The sequence below is a fragment of the Pseudorca crassidens genome, chromosome 11, assembly GCF_039906515.1.
Source record: "Pseudorca crassidens isolate mPseCra1 chromosome 11, mPseCra1.hap1, whole genome shotgun sequence".
NCBI classification, from domain to species: Eukaryota; Metazoa; Chordata; class Mammalia; order Artiodactyla; family Delphinidae; genus Pseudorca; species Pseudorca crassidens.
This window is the reverse complement of record NC_090306.1, coordinates 15,316,781-15,340,040: the sequence shown is the minus strand read 5'-3', so window position 1 is coordinate 15,340,040 and position 23,260 is coordinate 15,316,781. Positions and strand designations below refer to the sequence as shown.

Genomic DNA, 23,260 nt, shown 5'->3' with positions numbered 1-23,260 from the left:
AGGCATTCTCTAGTTGCGGCGAGCGGGGGCTACTCTTTGTTGTGGTGCGCAGGCTTCTCTTGTTGTGGAGCACGGGCTCTAGGCACGCCGGCTTCACTAGCTGTGGCACGCGGGCTCAGTAGTAGTGGCTTGCGGGCTCTAGAGCACAGGCTCAGTAGTTGTGGCACATGGGCTTAGTTGCTCCGCGGCATGTGGGATCTTCCCGGACCAGGGCTTGAACCTGTGTCCCCTGCATTGGCAGGCAGATTCTTAAGCACTGCGCCACCAGGGAAGCCCTCTGATTCTTTTTTTTTTTTTTTTTTTTTTTTTGCGGTTCGCGGGCCTCTCTCACTGTTGTGGCCTCTCCCGTTGCGGAGCACAGGCTCCGGACGCGCAGGCTCAGAGGCCATGGCTCACGGGCCCAGCCGCTCCGCGGCATGTGGGATCTTCCCAGACCGGGGCACGAACCCATGTCCCCTGCATCGGCAGGCGGACTCTCAACCACTGCGCCACCAGGGAAGCCCTCTCATTCTTTATTGAGTGAAATTTTTCTAATAAAGAAGAGTTTCCTCATAAACTCTCTGGTTGCAGCTTGTTTGGGAAAGGTAAGATAAATGTTTACTTCTTTCTCTTTATGTACCAGGTTTTGGAACAATAAGTGGATTCCCTAGCATCCTCTGAAGGGGCCAACAAATTATTTTTTGTTGTTGTTGTATCATTATGAACTCATAGATTTGTAATATACTGGATGTGTTTTAATCTATGTCTATTAACAAAAGTTCAGCACAGATTTTTTTTCTTATCAGCTATCGCCAAATATTTTTCAAGTTCCCTCTTGCTATTCATTGAAGAGATAAAGGCATTCCTAATAACATGAGATCACAGCATTCCTCTTTTCCAGCACTAGGAATTTTTTTATGGATGGTGAGACTGAGGATATGCATTTAAAAATGCTAGTTAAGAAATACAGTTAAAAAATAAATGGCAAATCACTATAATATTTGGAACGCTTAACAGACATCTTAGATATCTGATCAATGTCTGTCATTATACAGGCAACGCTGAGGTGCTTACTTTGCTGTAGCTTGCGTGCCTCTGGCATTTTTTTAAAAAAGGTATTTATTGATCACTTGCTAGATGTTTAGCACAGTGCTAAGTGCTATACACATATTTTCTTATTTAATCCCTATAATACACTTGTGAGATGGATACGATTATTATCCTCATTTTTACAAGTGAGGAACCATGACAGTTGTGTAACTTGTTCAAGATCCTACAGCTCGTAAGAGATATTCTGGGACTGGAATCCAAGACCTCTGACTCTGAAGTTTACCATTTTTAAGCAGGTATACAATTTTGTGAATGATTCCTTTGTTTGTTTTTCCTAATTATTACCTGTATGGAACATCCTTGGGCATCTTTTCTTTGTTTTCTTCTTTATCCACCACTTCCTCAGAATTTACTCCATTTGGCTCAGGTGTGAAAAGTGTTTCGGAAAAAGCATTTTCAGTTTTTTTAAACTATAGAAGAAGAAAAATTCTCTTTTTCAAATCATTTTTACCACATTTAATATATTAGTGAATTATCTAAAATGATTCCTAAAGTTTATTAAAAAACCCATACCCTATCAAATATTTACTGAAATATAAATTTATATTCAAGTGCATTAAAAATATTAATGTCCTATAAAAAATAAATAAAATACAATGCAAAACTTAAAAAAAAAAACACTAAAAAAAAAATTAATGTCCTTTGCTACTAGGATAAAAGGTACATTGCCACTAGTTAGCCGCTTTGGGATATAAGATTCTTTAATTGGGTTAATGATAATTTATTCCAGCCTTGATTGATCATGTTTTAAGTTTTCAATTAACCCAGTTTTTGTTGTGGCTGAATACATCAATCAAATTATACGAAGCCTATCATTTCACTAAGATCTATATAGCCCCTGTGACAGAATGACACGTAACTATTTTCAACATTCTCACTTGATCTTATCTTCAAAAATCCACCCCTTTGTAACATCTGTCCTAAAATAATCTCTCTACCTCTTCGCTGAAATCTGTATTTTGAGGTTCAGCTTCTTTTAGTCGAACAGTTTCTGCGGCAGGAGTTTCATGGTTTGGCTTCACGTCATTTTCTCTAATGACGGCATCCGGTTCCTTAAGGTTATCATCCCTCCTTCGAGTCTGTTCAACAGATAGACAGCATTTTTAGATTCATACTATATGGACATGCATAGTTTTTAGATAGTACCTATTAATTTTTTGTTTTTTAAAGTTGGTTCTTCACTTGCAAGGGTTTCCTTATGAAAAACAACAGAGGAATCATATATATTACTCATCTATTTTGTAATGTGTAGAATGTGCAGTTATTCAACTGTTAATTGGTTGAACCACCATTAGCAGAAAGAGGATTTCTATGATGGCAGGGAATCACTTTCAGCTGGTCCATGTCTACTAACAGGGATAGACCAGACTGAAGCCACTGGAAAGGTTCCTTAGTCTGCTCTGATTTATGAATCAGGGTAACAAACAAACAAATAAGTAATAAGAAACGGAATGGTGTCTCTTTATAAGACTAAAGTTAAAATGTAATGAATAGTAGAACTTTTCTTTAGAAACCCTCTCGCTACAATTTAGGTCAGGCTAAATTAGTATACAGAGTAATACACATTTCATTGGGAGGGGAACTGGGGACCATCCTGCTAACCTGCATGGCATTTTACATTTGTTGAAAACACTTTTATCTTCTTACTATCTCCATGAAGTAGATAGGACAGGTTGTATCTTTCTTTGATTTACAGTAGAGGAGATTAAGTCCACAACGTATAGGAGGGTATCCAACAAGTAATTTAGCTCTGGTTTTCTGAACCCAGGGCTATTTCCATTTTACTAAGCTGTCCTGGCATATTATAAGAGTTGAATAATATAACTATCCATGTTGCTGACATTTAAAAGCCCATCAACCATGTAACTCTACGATTCTAAGATTCAAGTGATATTAGATTTACCCACAAGAATGAGTAAAAGCAATTGATATACCTGGGTAACCCGGAATGGATTTTCCCTTAAATTTGAAGGACTTGGTAAGGGTGACTGGTCTAAAGCACCAATAATGTTTAATCCTTTTTTCTTTTCCCTTAAGCATGCTTGTTGATGCCTCCTGATTCTTTCCATTTGCTCTTCCACAGTCATCCTAGGTCGAGTGCTTTCAGCCAAACAGAGCTGTTCCACTGCACTTCTTGGTCTTTCCTTTAAATTGAAAGTAAACAAACAGATGAATATCTGAAGACAGGATAACTTCTGAAAAGTATGTTAGAATAAAAAATGTCCTGCAATGCATTTACTTTGTTTGCAAAATCTCAAGTGGAGGTTTTGGATGTCATTTAGATAACACCAGAACGGCAGATTACTTCATGCATGCACTGATGCAGGATCAGCGATGGAAAGAGAGAGAGAGAAGAGGTAGGAGGGAGGGGAGAGAAGAGGAACTTAAGGAGGGGATTTGCTTGTTTTTAAAAACAAAATACAAAAAAGTACGGCAGCTCTGGAGTGACCCTACCCCACGGCCCTGAGATAGGAAATTGTATAAAACTCAAACTAGGAGAAAACAGGGGGCATAGCTTCTAAAAATCAGCAATTTCTTTTATTATACTAAAAATGTAATGTTTCAAGTCACACATTTTTTACTGTGGAAAGACTGGTAGAGAAAACATCCTTAGTTCATGAAAAACTATGGAAGAATCTATTTTCTATAAATCAGAAGGTTATATTTTATATACATATATACATTTACATGGCTCTTTTTTTTTCCTTTTTGTGGTACGCAGGCCTCTCACTGTTGTGGCCTCTCCCGTTGCGGAGCACAGGCTCCGGACGCGCAGGCTCAGTGGCCATGGCTCACGGGCCTAGCCGCTCCGCGGCATGTGGGATCTTCCCAGACTGGGGCATGAACCCGTGTCTCCTGCATCGGCAGGCAGACTCTCAACCACTGCGCTACCAGGGAAGCCCTACATGGCTCATTTTTATGGTTTACTGAAGGGTTTAAAAATATTAGTCACATTAGGGGTTTCCCTGGTGGCGCAGTGGTTGAGAGTTCGCCTGCCGATGCAGGGGACACGGGTTCGTGCCCCGGTCCGGGAAGATCCCACATGCCGCGGAGCGCCTGGGCCCGTGAGCCATGGCCGCTGAGCCTGCGCGTCCAGAGCCTGTGCTCTGCAACGGGAGAGGCCACAACAGTGAGAGGCCCGTGTACCGCAAAAAAAAAAAAAAAAAAAAAAAATATTAGTCACATTAAACAACCAGTTCTTACTTCTCACTTTCTTACTAAAGATATAAAACAATATTGGTATGAGATCGAAAATAAGTATATCAATAACTATCATAAGGAAATTTTAGCTTATTTTATATAATAGAAATTTTAGAGATTAAACATATTCTAAGATCTATAGAATAGAATGCATAGGTTTCTTTGTGTCCTCTGGACTGAACTGCTGGGAACTGACTGAGACATTGGTGGAGTTGCTGGTGTTTTGGAAAGAACCCAGGGCAGAGGTAAGTATTTCCGTGACTAAGCAGTATGTCAGGATAACGGCCAAGGTCCTCTTCTCTCCACTGCAATCTAAAATGTGTCTGCAGGGCAGTAGCTACAGATCTAGAACTGTTTTCTATTGTATAGAATATCTTGAAGAGCTCACGTAGAAACTGAAAGGAAAATGAAAAATGAAAAGCCTTAGAGTGCAGAAATGATGCTTCTCATTTGTGAAACAAAGCATTTGCTTTTGTGAAAAAATTTTTTTTAAATAAAGGTAAATTCTAGATACTCATTGGGAAGTTGGCTACTTTAGCACTCTTTCCTTTTATTTATTTATTTATTTTTTTGTGGTATGTGGGCCTCTCACTGTTGTGGCCTCTCCCGTTGCGGAGCACAGGCTCCGGACGCGCAGGCTCAGCGGCCATGGCTCACAGGCCCAGCCGCTCCGTGGCATGTGGGATCTTCCCGGACCGGGGCACGAACACACGTCCCCTGCATCGGCAGGCGGACTCTCAACCACTGCGCCACCAGGGAAGCCCTCCTTTTGTTTTTAGTAACAACAAACATGTATTCTTCCTGGTTTTTCTGTGTTTGTGCAAAAGTGTTGTCTCACTGAAACTTCCTTTTCCAAGTTATAGTATTGTACAAATCTATTCTTTTAAAATGCCAGATATTAATTTTTAGATCTTTTTGCCAGTATAACTGGAGAAGAGTATCTCACTGGGGTTTTAGTTAGCACTTTAAAAATGATTATCAGTGTTGAGCAATTTTCATATTTTTGTGAATTACTGTTACATAGTTTCCATTTAAAAAAACCCTAAAAATAACTGATTTATATTAATTCCTCAAATATTATGAAACTTGTCTGTTATACTGCAAGTATTTTCTTCTGGTATCTGTATAGCTTATAAAGGACTTTCCGGTACAATATTAGGTAACTAGTCGTCTATACTTTCCCCCCAGTATTTGGTTATGTAGAAGTCTTTCTTGTAGTATTTAAGATAGTTATTTTAGGGCTTCCCTGGTGGCGCAGTGGTTGAGAGTCCGCCTGCCAATGCAGGGGACACGGGTTCGTGCCCCGGTCCAGGAAGATCCCACATGCCGCAGAGCAGCTAGGCCCGTGAGCCATGGCCGCTGAGCCTGCGCGTCTGGAGCCTGTGCTCCGCAAAGGGAGAGGCCACTACAGTGAGAGGCCCGCATACTGCAAAAAAAAAAAAAAAAAAAAAAAAAAAAAAGATAGTTATTTGAAAAAAAAGATAGTTACAGAATAATATAAATCCACTAATATCTTTCTGTTTGATCTCGACATGCATTTTTAAAGGTTTTTTTTCTGTTGCCTTATTTCACATTATAATTTCCAAAGAAAACACCCTTTTAAACTAAAAAATGCCTAACTCTATGAACAGCAGTATTACAGGACCATTATATTTCTTATGTATATAAATCTGTCAGAATTTCTGGCATATACTTTGTACCATACTTTAATATCTTTCAAGAATAATCATAAATCTTATCATTTGTTGTACCTTTCAGTCTTTTCTTATAGTTTTAAGTTATCTCATAGCAAATAAATAGAATTTATAAAGATAAAAAGGAAAATTTCTTTTGCAGCCCAAATTTCTACAGAGTACTTGGGGAAAGGAGTTAAGTCCTTTGAGAATCTTCCCAAGAAGACCAAGATTAGACTGGTTAAAAGCCAGTCTGAATTAAATGGATCTCTGATGAAAGTGTGAAGTACAGGATTTGCTTCTCATTCTCAATTCACATTGCTCATTGTAACCAGAGGATTGGCAAACTCCAAGTCTACTGCAGCGGAAAGTCCCTACAAACTCAGGCTGGCTTGGAAGTCCACTCGCTTGGGTGACCACAGCACATGTCTGTCACTCTCCTAAGGAAATTTTTAGAGGTGTCAGGAGAGGTAACATAGGGCAGCTATCTGAGAACAGATTCCACAAATTGTGCCCCAAAGACCACATGTGGAGTCTGAGCAAAGAAAACCTAGATTAGGCCTGTCCTCTGAGGTGCTCATTCCCTGAATGTAATTTAAAAAATTAAGATTACTAAATTTTTCTTAAGAGTATGTAAAAAACAATTCTGATTGGAATTCCCTGGAGGTCTAGTGGTTAGGACCCCGCACTTCCACTGCAGGGGGCACAGGCACAGGTTCGATCCCTGGTCGGGGAAGGATCCCATAAACAGTGTGGTGTGGCCCCCCAAAAAAAAGTTTTGAAAGAAACCTCTAAAAATTAAAACATATACAAGGTGGCAATAAATAGGTTGAGAATCCTTCTGGAAATTAATGTATAATTAAATACCGTTCTTGAATCCATCATCTTCTTAGTTTTCCTTAAAGTTACATATGAGGCTATTGTCGAAGATTCGGGTGTTGGTGATTTTGTTCTTGGAGGGACTACTCCAACAGGAAAGTGGGAACCTAAAAATAAAAACAGCATTAAGTTCTACAAAACATCTTCACATGACATGGCTTTATTTGGACATATTCAATTTCTGAGGCTTTTAAATAGTGTACGATTTTTGCTTTTCAGAAACTATCCTGGTATTTAGATGGGTCTGATTTTTGTTCTTACCACATGAAATTTGTATATTTCCTACCATGAAGTCGAAGTGACTTGGAGAATGAATATGTGCCCCTACATGTTGATGAGGAAGAAAAATATTATTTTTGAAGAGGCATAGCATACTGTAGGAGATGGGGAATTAAAAAATGTCTGGATAACAATAAAGCATTTATAAAATCAGGAGGTAACTAATGGAGCTCCGCTAACTTAAGCCAACAACGACTTTCTCTGAGGTTTTTAAAATCAGAAGGCAAATAAATGTATCGTTTAGGAAGAGACAGGGAAATGTAATAACCTTTTGTTACTTGTTTTACCTAATAAGCCAGCAATGATACTAACCAGACAAATTTAGGGTTAGCTTTAGAAATAAAGTTCTACTGATGATAACAGATGACATTAAAAAAATTATAAAATTTAATGATACGCAGTGGATCATATATCTTCACAACAGCCCTGTAAAAAAAGAAGGTAAATGAAGTGCAGAATCTGGGTTAACTGACTTCCTCAAGTACATATAACTTAGCAGCAGCATGGCTAGAGCTTCTGCTTTGGCCCGTTTTCCCTTGTTGCTCTGCTTCTTCATGAAGTATTTACAATATTTCACAGGTTAAAAGTACCTTAATCTAATCCTCTCACAGAGATGAGGAAAGTTATGGCCAGAAGGGTTAAGTGATTTACCTAAATGTCCTTAATTCCCATTTGGTCTCTTTCAATCACACTGCACCACCTCAATAAAGAATCCACTAACAATGTTAACAATAGTTGACTATAGGTAATTGAAGTTACTTTTACTTTTGCATTTTTGAAAAATTTCTAAAATGAACACACACTACTTTTATAATTAGAAAACAAACAATACACACACACAAAATCATTAACACAACAATAAAAGCTAATGATCAGTTCACATAAAATGTATTCATCTGTACCACAGTCATCTTGTGTAAGCAGAATATATACACTATTGTCCACTGAGGACACAAGTAAAATAAGAAATTATTCAAATCTCAATAGTTTGCTGAAAAAAAAATCATTCTCTTTGGGCTCATTAAAGTTACATTAACTAAGCAGAAAAATGAAATCTTATTTTCCCCCCAAAGACAAATGGTGGTCAATCATTCAGGGCCCCTTTAGGTTATGAACCAAACAATCTGCAGCTTAATGAAGTTTTAATATGGTTTATGAACTCTGTGTTTATTACAGTTGTATATTTGAGAATGTGAAGAGCTGGACTGATGTATTACAAGTAATTTTTACAGTTCAAATAAAGAAAAGCCTTCTACTATGCTAGTCAGTGGTCCATTTTTAAAAGCCCTACTTTAAGTCATGTGGTACAAAATAAACTACACTGTAATCGATCTGTACACTTCAGACAATTTATTAGATGAGAGCTTATGATTATATACTAAAAAAAAAAAAAAAACCCAAAATTTAAAAGAGGAAAAACTTCCAGGAAGAATTCAAGCCATATTAGAGAACACATTTCAGATGATATCATTGTTATGACTAAATACATCTATCAGTTTTTTGCTGAGAAGTATTACAACCTGTTTAGCCGTACTCTTGTTGACAGACATATGACTGCTTCCAGTTTTTGTCTATTATGAATTAAAGCTGCTATTACAACCCTTGTATAAGTCTTTTGAGGGATTATGTTTTCATTTTTCTTAGGTAAATATATAGAATTACTGGCTATGATGACTGCATGTTTAACTTTATGAGAAACTGCCAAACTATTGTTCCATCCTATACCACCTCAGAAATGTGTGTGAATTCCAATTGTTCCACATCCTAACCAACACTAGGTAGTCAGTCTTTCAAGTTTAGCCATTCTAGAAGGTGTGAAATGTGATTTTTATTTGCATTAAAACTGCATTTCTTTTGTGATTAATAAGTTGTAAGCTTTTCCATGTGCTTATTGGCCATTTGTATACCTGGTTTGTTAACTCTCCAAGGCTTTTTTTGCCTACTTTTTTTTTTGTTTGTTTGTTTTGTTTTGTTTTTGCGGTATGCGGGCCTCTCACTGTTGTGGCCTCTGCCATTGCGGAGCACAGGCTCTGGATGTGCAGGCTCAGCGGCCATGGCTCACGGGCCCAGCCGCTCCGCGGCATGTGGGATCTTCCCGGACCAGGGCACGAATCCATGTCCCCTGCATCGGCAGGCAGACTCTCAACCACTGCGCCACCAGGGAAGCCCTTGCCTACTTTTTTATTGGGTTGTTTATCTTTATTACTGATTTGCAAGAGTTATTTATATATTCTGGATACAAGGATTTTGTAAGGTATATGTACTGATAATATTTTCTTCCATTCTGATGGGCAAAAGTTTTAAATTTTGATGAAATTGAGTTAATCAGTTTTCACTGAGAGTATAACCCTCAGAGGGCCCCAGCTTTATTTGAGGGGGTCTCCTAGCAGACTCCTAATTTGTTCATGCTCTGATCTTTGTCCTGTCACAAGGTGAAAGCTGGCTTTCACGCTCCACTTTACTTCCTGGATGCCTCTTGCTATGGACTGAATTGGTCCTCCTAAAATTCCTGTTGAAGCCCTAATTCTTGATGTGACTATATTTGGAGATGGGGATTAAAAGGAGGTCATTAAGCTTAAATGAGGTCATAAGGGTGGGGCCCTGGCCCCCACAGATTAGTGTCCTTATAAAATGAGATACCAGAGAATTTACAGGCACTCATAGGAAAGGCCATGTGAGCGAGGCAGCATCTACAAGCCAGGAAAAGAGTCCTCACCCGAAACCAAACCCTCTCAGAACTTGGTCTGGGACTTCTAGCCTCCAGAACTGTGAGAATAAACTTCTGTTGTTTAAACCACTCAGTCTATGGTATTTTTTTTATGGCGGCCTGAGCAGACTAATGCACTACCCTTCATATAATTTTTGGCCTGAACATCCCTCTCTTTACTTTTCTGCAACTTGTTGAAGTGTCTCAAAAATATTTAAAATGATATGAACCAGCATTTATAATCTGTGGAGGACTGGCCAGGTATCTAGTTACCTATTTGCCAAAAACATTTACTTTTATTTGCAGTCTGATATTTCCTGCGTATTTATAATTATATGCACGAATATGGTAAGGACGAAGACTATGACTGTTTCACTTACATCTGTGTATGAAAAGATAAAGTTAACAAAGACTTTCAATGAGAAAAAGATATGATTTGGATGAGAATGAGAAAGGCATATAAATATTAAGTTTTCAAGATAGCAGTATTTTTCTAATTAAAAAAAAACCCAAAACAACAACAACACAAAACCCAGCGTTAGAAAACCTAGAAGGATATTCCAATTATGGAAAAAGCTATGTGAATATTACCACTTACTATTTTTCAAGCTTTACTTTATGACCCTTTAGCAGATTATTAAAAAAAAATTGACTAGTGGGTTATGATCAGAAATTACTTTCCTGAAAAATCCCACATTTTGCCATATTTGTCTCAGCATATTTGTCTCAACATATGTCTCAGCACATATGTTGATATGTGGTTTATGGGTCATGTTATCTTCCCAATATCTGAAACTTCTAAATTCAGAAACACATCAGATTCCAAAGGTTTCAGATGAGGGACTGTGGACGTGTATATGTACTGTGTCAACATATAAACTAAATTTATTTCTAAGGTGTCTGAAAAACGCAGGAGATAAAACATATCTCAAATGCTGACCTTTAACAGAAGTTTCCATTTCTGAAACAGATTCTGATTTTTCTTCTCCATTAGACTCATCAACTTCTGCCACTGTTGTTAACTCTGGTTCACTCTTGTAGAGTCTATAATCTGGACCCTTGAAAGGAAGATATGTAATCACACACAAACACACACAAAAAGGCAAAAGTCTCTTTTAAAATGTTTATCTCTAAAAACTCACACTCTAACAATTAAAAGCCTCAGTCAGCTATCTTGGGTATAACACAATTAATATATATGTTACAATTAGGGTAGAAAAAAAGACTTTATAAAAGATTTTTAACCAGCATATCTTTTGATTTTAAAATTAAGAATATTCCTCTTAGGGACAAAGTCATCAGAACATTTTTATCATAGTAAAACTAAAGTCTAAAAATAATTATATCATATTAACTCAATTAGCCCTATTCCTTTTCTCCTTGTTCTCTTCTCCTTGCTTATTACATTTTACATTTATTTGTTTAATCCCCAAACTCCTTTTTTCCAGTTTCCATGGGTAATGTCTTTCCTTGGCAATGTCCACATCCTCTAACAGTTTTCCTAGATTGAACTGCCCACATCCCAACCTTTTGATCATTCCTGGTAAGAATCTTCTTTTCCTTGCGTCTTTCTGATCTAAAGATATCATTTTGCTTCTAATATCCTGAAATGGTATATTTAAAATATGGCTCCTTAAACACAGGCACATAAAGTAACCACTTTATGAAAATATTCATGAAAAGCAGAAACTATGAAATTTTATTAAAATTGTGAAAATATTACAAAATAAGAATGGTAAAACTAAAACAGGAAAAACAAATGATAATGTTATATATGAACAAAAAAGTGCTGGCTAAAAGTGGTGTTATAATAAAAAAAAGTTTGAGTCTAAAATAAATTAAGTTTGAAAAATGAGGGCATGTACGATTGATTATTCTGTGGCTATTGCAGCCACTTACACAGTGAGATCCATTTCTTGGATATCCTTGAACTTGGTGAATCTTCTTTTCTTCGGGCAGATGGACTGGGCCCCTGCTATAACAGAGCAAGGAGCTGCTATCACTGGGCAGAGGGGGGATTATGGGAGGCTGGTCTGTAAAGTCATAGGACCGAGGAAGTGGAGGACGAGGTGGGACTACTTCCTCTTCCTAAAGATTGTAGAATAGTCACCTTATTTAGATAAGCATATTGAATTAAGTATATCGAAATTCTTTGCAATGGTAAGTTAACTTACATTCACTTTAAGATAATTAAAGGGACACTGCCAAGCCAAGAGTCTCATATTAAAAAGTAAAACAAAAAAATGTTTATGATAGCCAATAACTGGGTTTTAAATTTGACTGCATTTAATTTTTTCTGTAACACACAGGTTAGCTTTACTCTAAAGCTCAACATCAAAACAAATGTATGAAACTACTGTATTTCATTTTAAAAATAAAAGGAAAGAATTCATTAAAAAAATCTCACTCTGTATTGTTTTGCTAATTTTTAAGAGAAAAGAAAGAACATTTCTTTTTGATTGGCTTTTATACAAAATTCAAGACCACAGATGCTTTCAACTAGGTTGACAGTATCTCTTTGTAGTTGTCATTTCTTTATGGTATGCATGATACACAGCCAACTTATCATACCAAACAATGATAAATAAATACTCAAATTACTTAGATTAGAAAAAGTATGACAATGTTAAAGTTCTAACATAGATGAGAAGTAGTGATTCAATTTTTTTTTCCATTAAGAAAAGGGAAGAAGATCACATTTGTTAGAAGAACCAAATTACTGAACCAGCAAAATTTCAAGATCAAAACAGTAACTCAGACATATTTAGAAAACATTTTTGTTATGAGTAGAGAAAATTCTAATTCATGTTTTAATTATAAATTAATTTATAGTTAGAGAAACAATCCAAACTTACCTCATTTTTGTACTTAACTGTTGAGAAAGGCTTTGATCCTATCATGCCTATTAAAAAAATTGTAAAATATAACTACTTACACTAAACATATCTTCCTAAATCTACAGAAAAAAGGAACAATTTCATTTATTTTAAACAAAGTCTTTAGTTTCTAACCCCTCATTTGTTTTATGAATTTAAAACCCATTACATTGCTATACAGTAGAAATTAACACATTGTAAATCAACCACACTTCAATAAAATATATTTTAAAAACCTCAATACATTAAAAAATACAAACTGAAATATCTAATATAAACAAGAGTATGGGGAAATGGGTTTTCTCAAATACTACTGGTTTAAGTATGATTTGATATAATCTTTTAGGAGAGCAATTTGGCTGTGCATATCAAAATGAAAAATGTGCACTTATTTCTCATTTCCTAGAACCCATTAGTACTAGCAGGTGTGTTTATTATGTACACAGTAATGTTCGTGACATCATGGCTTATGAAAGAAAAACAAAAAACCCCACCTACCCACCCAACAACCTGGAAGCAACCTACATTGTTCATCAACACTGAAATGGATAAATTATAGTTCATCTACACAATGATTCTTACACAGCTGTTATTGTATTGTATTGTTAAGGAGAAAAAAAACATATTGATGAAAAACAACATTTTCTGTTGTGGGGAAAAAACTCCCCAAACCAAAACACTGTGTGCATTTATAATTATAGACACAAAACAATGATTCATTTTTGTGTGAGTGTGGTTGGTCAAACTTTTGCTTTCTATATTATATATAAACTTGGGTACTGATTCAATATTACAAAGTGCCTGTTTTCTAATGTCAAAAATCCATTAAAATAACAAGAGAAATCCAATTCTATGTGTTATTCCATTTAGATATATTATTATGGTCAATAAGTGCAGAATAAAAGATGAAGCTAATGTACCTGTTTCTGCAGTGCCTCTCTGCTGTTTGTGTTTACTCAGTCCTTCCATGACATCCTGAATTCTCCAGAGTTCTTTCTGAAGTTGTGCACGCTGAATTCCTGCTGATTCAGTCTATCAGTAAAAATGGACAGACCACATACAGGGGGAAAAAATCATTAAATACAGTTATAAATTCCACTAATTATAAACTTAAAAAATGAGAATTGCAGTGGATTAAGTTTTAAGAATATTTAATATAATCTGTGTGACCTTCTCAATTTTACAATGTCAATGGCAAAGATAAAAGAAAAAAAGCAGAGAAACAGAAAAATTAAATATTTCAGACCTACACACACTATTTCACATCTTTTCAATACGCACTGTGTTGAGTTACTTACAATCCCAGGAAGGAATACTGATTAGATGGGACTAAAAATGTGGAACCCTCCCCCAAACCAAAACCAACAAAACAAAACAAAAACACAACAGATCAGAAACTCACAAATCCCAAATTAAACAAAACATTTTTAGGGGAAAAAAAGGAAAGTATTTTAGCCTCTTAAGTTCTAGAACATAGAGACATGCCAAAAAACAAAAAAAAGAAAGGGCAATTTGAAGAGTTTTTACTGATAGAGTTAAATATATTTGCAGGACAAATTTTCAGTTTTTGAAATTGATTATTGCCATTTTTACTCTATCCTAAAGTTATTTCTTTACTACCCTAGTTCATGTCCCTTAGGCTAAATACTCTAACTGAAGCCAAAATAAGATCATCTTAGTAAGATTCTAGTAAAACTCTAATGACGCATTGATAAATACAAAAATGATAAATATCATTTTTAGAATATAACTATAAAAGAAATAGGTAAATAAGTACGATAACTGTAACAGTTATGTCAGCCCTGAGATGTGAATACTGATAAAGACTTATAGGGAGGGAATATAAACTATAAAAATCAGATAATTGCACATATAGAATATGTATTACTTTTGCACTAATTTAAAAAATATACATATTTTTGTCTATCTGAAAGGTGTACAATGAAAATCTCATTTTTGTTTTATTTTGCGATTTCTCTGGTTACTAGTTACACTGATCAACTTTTCAAACACTTGTTAGCAATGTGAGTTAAATTTTCCATTAATTAAAACTACTCATGTTCTTTGTCTATTTTTCTAATGCATTGTTTCTCCAAATTAAAAAGTTCTTTGCAAATCTAGACAGTGACTTGTTGAATTTTTAGAGGTCAAAGATACTTCACTTCTTCCTAGTATGTCATTTTTCAAGTTTTTTATATTGTCTTCATTGTTTACTTATGTATTTAACAAACACTTATATATATAGTCTGTTTTATTTGCCTGGTTCTATTCTAAGTGCTTCAAAAAAAATCAACACATTTAACCATGATAATAACCCAACAGGGGTAGGTATCATTATTATTTTCATCTTACAGCGGTAGAAACTGAGGTACAAAGCTGTTATGTAACTGGCCTAAGGTTACATGCGCAATGCTACTTCTCATAAGGTGTGTTTCCTAGTTCTTTATTTTTTCAAAAAATGTCTAACTACTGTGGTCTTTATTATACCCTAAAAATATAGAATCATTTTGTTAATTTTTTCTGGAAATTTGGTTGGAATGGAATTGTGCTTATGGGAAGAATTTCCATCATGATAACGTTAAATCAGGCCATCGGTGAACATAGTATAGCAATTATACCTCTCCATTTATTCAGGTCTTCTCTTATGTCCTATAATATAGTTATTAAATTTTCATGATGAGCTTTTTTTTGTTAGGTTAAATCAGGATTGGCAAACTGCTTTGGCCCATGGCTTCTTTTTTATGCCCTGTGAGCTAAAAATAAATTTTATAATCTTAAGGGGTTATTAAAACCCCCCAAACACCAAAGATTTTGTGACAGAGCGTATACACCTGTAACATCTAAAATATTTAATATCTAGCCTTTCACAGAAAAAGTTTGTTGACCCCTTGGTTGAGGTTTAGATGTTTACCAATTTTTTCTATTGTATTTAGTAACTTCAGTGTTCAGTACAGAAGTCACAACCACACATGGCTACTTAAATTCAGATAATTAAAAATTCAGTTCCTCAGTCACACTAGCAACATTGCAAGTGCCCAACAGCTACACGTGGTTGGTGGTTACTATTTTGGACAGCACGCATAGAAGACAGTTGACATTCTATGAGTCAACCTTACTCTTTATTTGTTGTATTGATTTGTTGAGTCTACTGGGCTTCCAATGCAGATGACCAAATTTACATAGGGTCACAAGCATAAAGTGACTTTTATTATTTTCTTAAATATGTATTATTTCCATTCCTCAGGGCAACACTTTAAGACAGTATTGTTATTTCAACTTTATAGATAAGAAAACAAACACCTGGAACTGCATTCCGTATCTGCCTATTCACAAAACTGGATTCTTTATGCCAAATGGTGCTGCATCTTCCTCTATTCTAATAAAATAGCAGTCAAGACAATAGGCTAAATAATGGTTTGATAAATGAGAGGGATTTAATGTAGAATGGATAAGATAATTTGACACTTCAGTGCTAAGTGACATAGTTAGCTAGGAGCACAGAACACTCTAGGGCTCACCATGTGCCCAATAGGATAAAGAACTTTTAAACAGTGAGGGATGAGCTACTTTGTGAGATCGTAAGATTCCTATCATTGAAAGTATTGAAACCCAGATGTTAGGTAGCCAATAATGCAAAAACTGTTAACGGTGTGCATGAAGCTAACAAGACGGGTTGTACAGTACCAGTCAAAGCCAGTTAAAACAATGTAAAAATATTGTAATTCTGTACCTGAATTTCACCAAGGCGATCTAGCTGCTCTTGCATCTGGTTCCTGGTGAGAGTTACATCGTATTCTAACTTATCATATTCTCTCCATGCTCGTTCCAGTTCCTGAAATCAGAGCTTTAATTACTTTAATGGAGAAAATGTGCTGGTGTGTTATTAATCCTGTAGTTTACAATGGACAACATAAAAAATTTTATAACTCATTTTCCTTTATTTTTTTCCTCTTTTCTGCTCAATTTAAGAAAAATTTACTGAGGAACTGAATTATTTATTATTGTGCTGCTGCTATACTCAAAATTACTCACCCCCCCCAAAAAAAAACCCTAAACAACCAAAAAAACCCAAACAAACCCACCTCAACTATTTATTATTTATTCATTCATGACATCAAAATATTCAGTTGATTCTAATATCTAAAGAGTTTTATTTTGAGAAAATGTGTGTTTTTTTTTTTTTAGAAGATGTTCGGGGTAGGAGTTTATTAATTAATTTATTTTTGCTGTGTTGGGTCTTCGTTTCTGTGCGAGGGCTTTCTCTAGTTGTCGCAAGTGGCGGCCACTCTTCATCGCGGTGCATGGGCCTCTCACTATCGCGGCCTCTCTTGTTGCGGAGCACAGGCTCCAGACGCGCAGGCTCAGTAGTTGTGGCTCACGGGCCTAGTTGCTCCGTGGCATGTGGGATCCTCCCAGACCAGGGCTCGAACCCGTGTCCCCTGCATTAGCAGGCAGATTCTCAACCACTGCGCCACCAGGGAAGCCCAAAATGTGTTATTTTATTCATAGTAATACATTAAATTTTTCTTGAAAGTGATTTTTTTAAATGCAGAAGAGGCATAAATAAAGCACTTTCTTATCTGACATGATTAAAATTTGTCCAGGAATAAAAACACTAAATAGGTTGTATTTTAGCATGCTGGATTTTCAATAACACCAGAAGCCTGACATGACTTCACTTAGAATAAATTTACAGTAATGTAATGAAGCTAATTCAGCTAACTAATCTAGTGAATTTTGTTCCTAGAGACTCAATAGAGGTACTACCCACCTATACTTTTCTCCTTTGGGGAAAAAGAACTACCCCCAAACCCTCAAATCACAGAGAAAACTTTCATACTTGATCCTTATCCACCTGTCATCTATTTAATATAGAATAATTCTACAAGTGCTCAAAAGTACATTGTCATGTCATTCTGCTTCAGGGAAGCTATTCCACAGGAGTGTACGTACTCTTCAGACATTTCAGAGAGTGGTATGAGGTCAAATTGATAAACTAAGGACAGGAACTATATTTGATCACTATTTTGTCACCAGTATCTAGCGTGATGTTGGCACACATGACACAACCAACAAATGTTTACTGAATGCTGTTGTAAAATGAATTAGTAACTCTTGTCTAAGAACTTCCCTTGACCATAGATTTCTTGACTTGAACTGCTCTAAGCAAAGCTCCCCTGGGAAATGCTAGTTTAACAACAGCAATAGTTTTGGGATAAGAAAAGAGGGTACTGAATGTAGAAGAGAGGTACTGAAAATCATCTTAACAGTTAAAAAAAAAAATAAAGCAGCAATATTCAAGTTCCTAGAGGTTCTCTATTTTCTATATTCTGCAACTAGCTTACAATTGCTTAAAAACTTAGGCAATGAAAATTACCTTTAAAAATTAAAATGAGTGTTAAAATTTGGGCCATTTGGAATAACTGCTTTTTGAATTTAAGATGTCTCCTTATAAAGTTTTTAAAAAAATTAATTAATTTATGGCTGCGTTGGGTCTTCGTTGCTGCCGGCGGGCTTTCTCTAATTGCGTTGAGCAGGGGGCTACTCTTTGCTGTGGTGTGCGGGCTTCTTATTGCGGTGGCTTCTCTTGTTGAGGACCACGGGCTTTAAGCGCACAGGCTTCAGTAGTTGTGGCTAGCAGGCTCTAGAGCGCTGGCTCAGTAGTTGTGGCGCAGGGGCTTAGTTGCTCTGCAGCATGTGGGATCTTCCCGGACCAGGGCTCAAACCCATGTCCCCTGCATTGGCAGGTGGATTCTTAACCACTGCACCACCAGGGAAGTCCATAAGTGGGTTTTACAATGGATTACGTTTTTTTGTTTTTTGTTTCTTTTTTTTGCGTACGCGGGCCTCTCACTGCTGTGGCCTCTTCCGCCGCAGAGCATAGGCTCCAGACGCACAGGCCCAGCGGCCACGGCTCACAGGCCCAGCCGCTCCGCGGCATGCGGGATCCTCCCGGACCGGGGCACAAACCCGTGTCCCCTGCATCGGCAGGCGGACCCTCAACCACTGCGCCACCAGGGAAGCCCTGGATTACGTTTTTTAAAAAAGTAGAGATAAACCACTGGAGATTTTTTTTTATCATCTCTATATTATATAATTTAGGGAGTTATTATGCAGATTTCACAGTGAATTAAATTTTAAAAAGGCAAAGTGGTAAAGGACTAAAGATTTAAATCTCATTTATATTGTGTAAATATTACCCTCCTGACTTGGCTTCAGCAAACTGTTTTCACCCGAATCAATAAGGATATTGATCTCCTTCAAGAAAAATTGCCTGCAAAACGAAAGAAAAGGAAAAAAAAAAAAAAAAAAAAGGGAATTCCCTGGCAGTCTAGTGGTTAGGACTCCACGCTTTCACTGCTGAGGACGCAGGTTCAATCCCGGGATGGGGAACTAAGATCCTGCAAGCCATGCGGCGTGCCCAAAAAAGAAAAGAAAAATTGCTTCTAGCCATCTTCTAAATTGTAAGCACCACAAAAATTGCAAAATTAAATAGTGGGCCTTTGAAAGCTTCAGGGAGGGTAAAATGAGGATAACAGACCCAGTGGCAGCCCAGCAATGAAGTGAGATGGCATTGCCAGGCTGACACTGAGCTTCTTTTGTAGAAAAGTTCAAGGGGAGACCAAAGGTGCTGCAGACGCAACTAAATACAAGAACATTTTAGGATGGTGGAAATTCTTGTCTTTCTTACAGAAACACAGGAAAAATAGAGATTGAGAGGTAGAGGTTACTCTACTAATATTCTAGGGGTGAAGAAACACAATATACTTCCAATTTTCCTAACCTGGAAAGTCCTGCCATTGTACTGTACCAGTTGGCCTGAGTCCCATTATCCTGATGGGCCTGTTTCTGCCTTTACCTCTGGGCTCCTCCAGCATGATTATGGGAGGGTGGTAACACAAGTCAACGGGGACAGGAAGAAAAGAGGCAGCACTGGCATAACATCCGTCCTCCTAACACCTGGCTGAGTATTTCATTAAAGAATTTAGTGGCTTATACAAGTACAACGTTAAAATCTTTAAATATGAGATTACTCTTCTTTTTTGTCAAGAAGATAATATATAGGTGCACTAAGGCAATTAAAAGGGGTAACGACTTGCAAATATACAATTATCTTAAAATCACAGGCACAAGTCAGGAAACACAGCAGTGCTTTCAATAAAAACATGGACCTTCATGCCATACAGTTAAGAGAATGAGTTAAATCCTGCAATTTACAACCACGTGGATGAACCTCATAATGTTAAAAAAAGCCAAATAGTATATACTACGTGATTATACTAAGTTCAAAAACAGGCAAAGCTAGGGCTTCCCTGGTGGCGCAGTGGTTGAGAGTCCGCCTGCTGGTGCAGGGGACACGGGTTCATGCCCCGGTCCGGGAAGATCCCACGTGCCGCGGAGCGGCTGGGCCCATGAGCCACGGCCGCCGAGCCTGTGCGTCTGGAGCCTGTGCTCCGTAGCGGGAGAGGCCACGGCAGTGAGAGGCCCGCGTACCGCAAAAACAAAAACGAAAACAGAAAAACAGGCAAAGCTAATGTAGAGTTTAAAAGTCAGGCAGTGGTGTTTGGGGAGGAGCCATCACTGGGAGGGAAGTTTCTGGCACGTTAGTAGAATTCAGTGTCTTGCTACGGGTGTTAGCCATGTTTGCGCAGTTAAACCTGTGTACTTTTCCGAGAATGTGACCTACTATAACAAAGGTTTAAAAAAAAAAATGTGTGTGTGCATGTGTGGAGTTGCTTGAGGGATGGCAGAAAACTTTTTAAAAATTTGACTTAGTCCAAGTTTAAGGCTTGGAACAAGTACATTCTAATAGTGGTTACTTCTTTACAGTCTGTACTGAGGCAAGACTCGGCCACCGCAGGGAAAAAAATAAACAAACTACAAGTAGGTTTGTAATCCTCAGAGGCAATGAAACCCCAGACTACCAAAAAGATGAGAGAGGATTTTTTAAAAATTTAATTAATTAATTTGTCTGCATTGGGTCTTCATTGCTGCACACGGGCTTTCTCTAGTTGTGGCGAGCGGGGGCCACTCTCCACTGCGGTGGCTTCTCTTGTTGCGGAGCACGGGCTCTAGGTGTGCAGGCTTCAGTAGCTGCAGCACGCAGGCTCGGTAGTTGCGGCATGTGGCCTCGGTAGCTGCGGCACGTGGGCTCAGCAGTTGTGGCTCGTGGGCTCTAGAGCGCAGGCTCAGTAGTTGTGGCGCACGGGCTTAGCTGCTCCACGGCATGTGGATCTTCCCAGACCAGGGCTCGAACCCGTGTCCCCTGTACTAGCAGGCGGATTCTTGACCACTGAGCCACCAGGGAAGTCCCTGTTCTGTTTTCTATTTAAAAAATGAAGGGCGGCGTGAAGGAGGAAGTCTGGGGAGGCGCGGGAGCTGGGGGTCCGTGGGGCTGAGCGGACGCCATGTGCCGCCGGCACTGCACAGAGGACCCGACCCGTGCCCGGGGCCATGGGTAGCTTTGCGCAGCAGCTGAACCAGCTGGGCGCGCAGAAGTTCTCAGCCCTGAAGGAAGTGCTCTTCCACTGCCTCACTGAGCCAGAAGAGATGGAAAGGTTTCTGGCTCAGCTCTCTGAATTTGCCACCACCAAGCAAATCAGCCCCGGCCCCGTCAGAAGCATCGTGAAGAGCCTCCTCCTGATTTCAAATGGTGCCTTGAAGAAGAGTCTCACAGCTGAGCAGGTCCAGGCTGATTTCATAACTCTGAGTCTCAGTGAAGAGAAAGTCACCTACTTTTCTGAAAAGTGGAAACAGAATGCTCCCACCCTTGCTCGATGGGCCACAGGTCAGACTCCGATGATTAACCAGCTTATAGATATGGAGTGGACATTTGGAGTGACGTCTGGGAGCAGAGAACTGGAAAAAGTGGGAAGTATGTTTTTACAATTAAAGTTGGTGGTTAAGAAAGGAAATCAAACGGAAAAATTTTTTTTCTTCTTTTTGCGGTACGTGGGCCTCTCACTGCTGTGGCCTCTCCCGTTGCGGAGCACAGGCTCCGGATGTGCAGGCTCAGCGGCCATGGCTCACGGGCCCAGCCGCTCCGCGGCATGTGGGATCTTCCCGGACCGGGGCACGAACCCGTGTCCCCTGCATCGGCAGGCGGACTCTCAATCACTGCGCCACCAGGGAAGCCCCAAACGGAAAATTTATACATAGAATTAACCTTGCCTCAGTTCTACAGCTTCCTGCACGAGATGGAGCGAGTCAGAACCAGCATGGAGTGTTTCAGCTGATTTCTGTCCCCCTGCATCTCCACCTCGCCCCTCCCTGCCCCCTCCTCCTCCCCGGTGACTGCTCAGAGAGGCCGCTGGCTCCCAGGCCTGTGGCCGCTCCTTTGGGCCTGCTTGCCCCTTGGGAGCCCAGGTGCAAAGGTTTCTGAAAAACAAAGGATTAAGTACTTAAGAAGCCTGACAGGCTGGTCCTGAAGAGTCTTTGTTGAGGGACCCTCTACCACCTATCTCCCAGATCACCGTTCACATATTCAGAGAAGTGACTGCATCTCAGATGCAGGGGAGGAAATAAGTTGAGTCACCTTCCTTTCCAAGTTCCAGAGTAAATAAATGGTCTATCGCTCTATGCACGGAGGACCTTCCCCCGCAAAAGAACAAGGAAGGGCTTGCTTATGGCTGAGGAAGAGGCGGACTCCGTGAATGACACACGGGGGAGCCCCCAACAGTGTTTGTATGTTTGTGGTGGTGGTGCTTTGTTGATCAGTCTTTAGTGGACACCTGTGTAAGAATACATGCTGAGTCTGCTCTGAAAAAAACTGAGGCTTCACTTCAGGTTTTGCCCTGTTGTGTGTAATGAGGTGGGCCTTCTGAGGCTATTTCAGCTTGTTTTGGTTCAAGCTGACCTTCTCTGGTGGTCAGAAGAATAAAAAAGGTTCTGAAGAAAAAAAAAAAAATGGAGCATAAGGCTTTGGTAAGGAATTGGCAGTAGATTTTCTGTTTCAAAATAGAGACGAGGCGATAACATAGATATGTGACTATTAGCTTCTTAAGCGCCAACTCTTCGATTTTAAATATTACAGATTAATGTCCACTGCTAAACCTTGGATAATTAAAATACTGCGCTATGTAAATTTACTGTTATGTTTTGGGGATTAGGCACAAAAAATATTAATTTTGGCCACTACCACTCAACAATAACAATTCTGTCAACTGGGTATTAGAAGCAGTTGATTTTTGAGATCAGTCAAGATAAAGTCAATCTGATTTCGTTTTTACCTTCAGGATGTAGAAATTTCTTGCCATAGATTTTTAAGAATGTGTTTAGTACTTTGAATAATTTTTTTTAAAAAAGAATGCCTTTTATGATTTTATACTTGCCTTACTACATAACTGCATCTCAAATAAAAATCACTATTTACTAAGCACATATCTTACTATACTATCTAATAATGACTACTATATTGGCTTTTAAATATTTATTTATTTATTTGGCCACGCTGCGCGGCTTGCAGGATTTTGGTTCCCCTCACCAGGGATAAAACCTGGGCTCCCTGCAGTGGAAGCGTGGAGTCCTAACCACTGGACCACAAGGGAATTCCCCAA

At 38.4% G+C, this 23,260-nt stretch overlaps 1 protein-coding gene and 1 pseudogene across 17 annotated transcripts in view; one reads left to right on the top strand and one right to left on the bottom strand.

Annotated features, from left to right (window-relative positions):
* The window catches only part of PLEKHA5 (pleckstrin homology domain containing A5), a 242,584-nt gene that overhangs the window by 6,227 nt on the left and 213,097 nt on the right, over window positions 1–23,260 (bottom strand). For 10 of the 17 annotated variants that reach the window (XM_067695814.1, XM_067695812.1, XM_067695813.1 and 7 more), the window contains 9 exons: window positions 16,435–16,536; window positions 13,625–13,736; window positions 12,684–12,730; window positions 11,728–11,916; window positions 10,769–10,886; window positions 6,831–6,949; window positions 3,024–3,233; window positions 2,028–2,168; window positions 1,375–1,499 (listed from right to left, as the gene is read on the bottom strand). In XM_067695814.1, the coding sequence (XP_067551915.1) occupies window positions 1,375–1,499; window positions 2,028–2,168; window positions 3,024–3,233; window positions 6,831–6,949; window positions 10,769–10,886; window positions 11,728–11,916; window positions 12,684–12,730; window positions 13,625–13,736; window positions 16,435–16,536 (1,163 nt within the window). The remainder of the gene's footprint in view (window positions 1–1,374; window positions 1,500–2,027; window positions 2,169–3,023; window positions 3,234–6,830; window positions 6,950–10,768; window positions 10,887–11,727; window positions 11,917–12,683; window positions 12,731–13,624; window positions 13,737–16,434; window positions 16,537–23,260) is intronic. The other 7 variants (XM_067695822.1, XM_067695817.1, XM_067695820.1 and 4 more) reach the window with 1 other exon arrangement.
* On the top strand, window positions 21,113–22,252 carry LOC137202782 (COMM domain-containing protein 7-like; annotated as a pseudogene).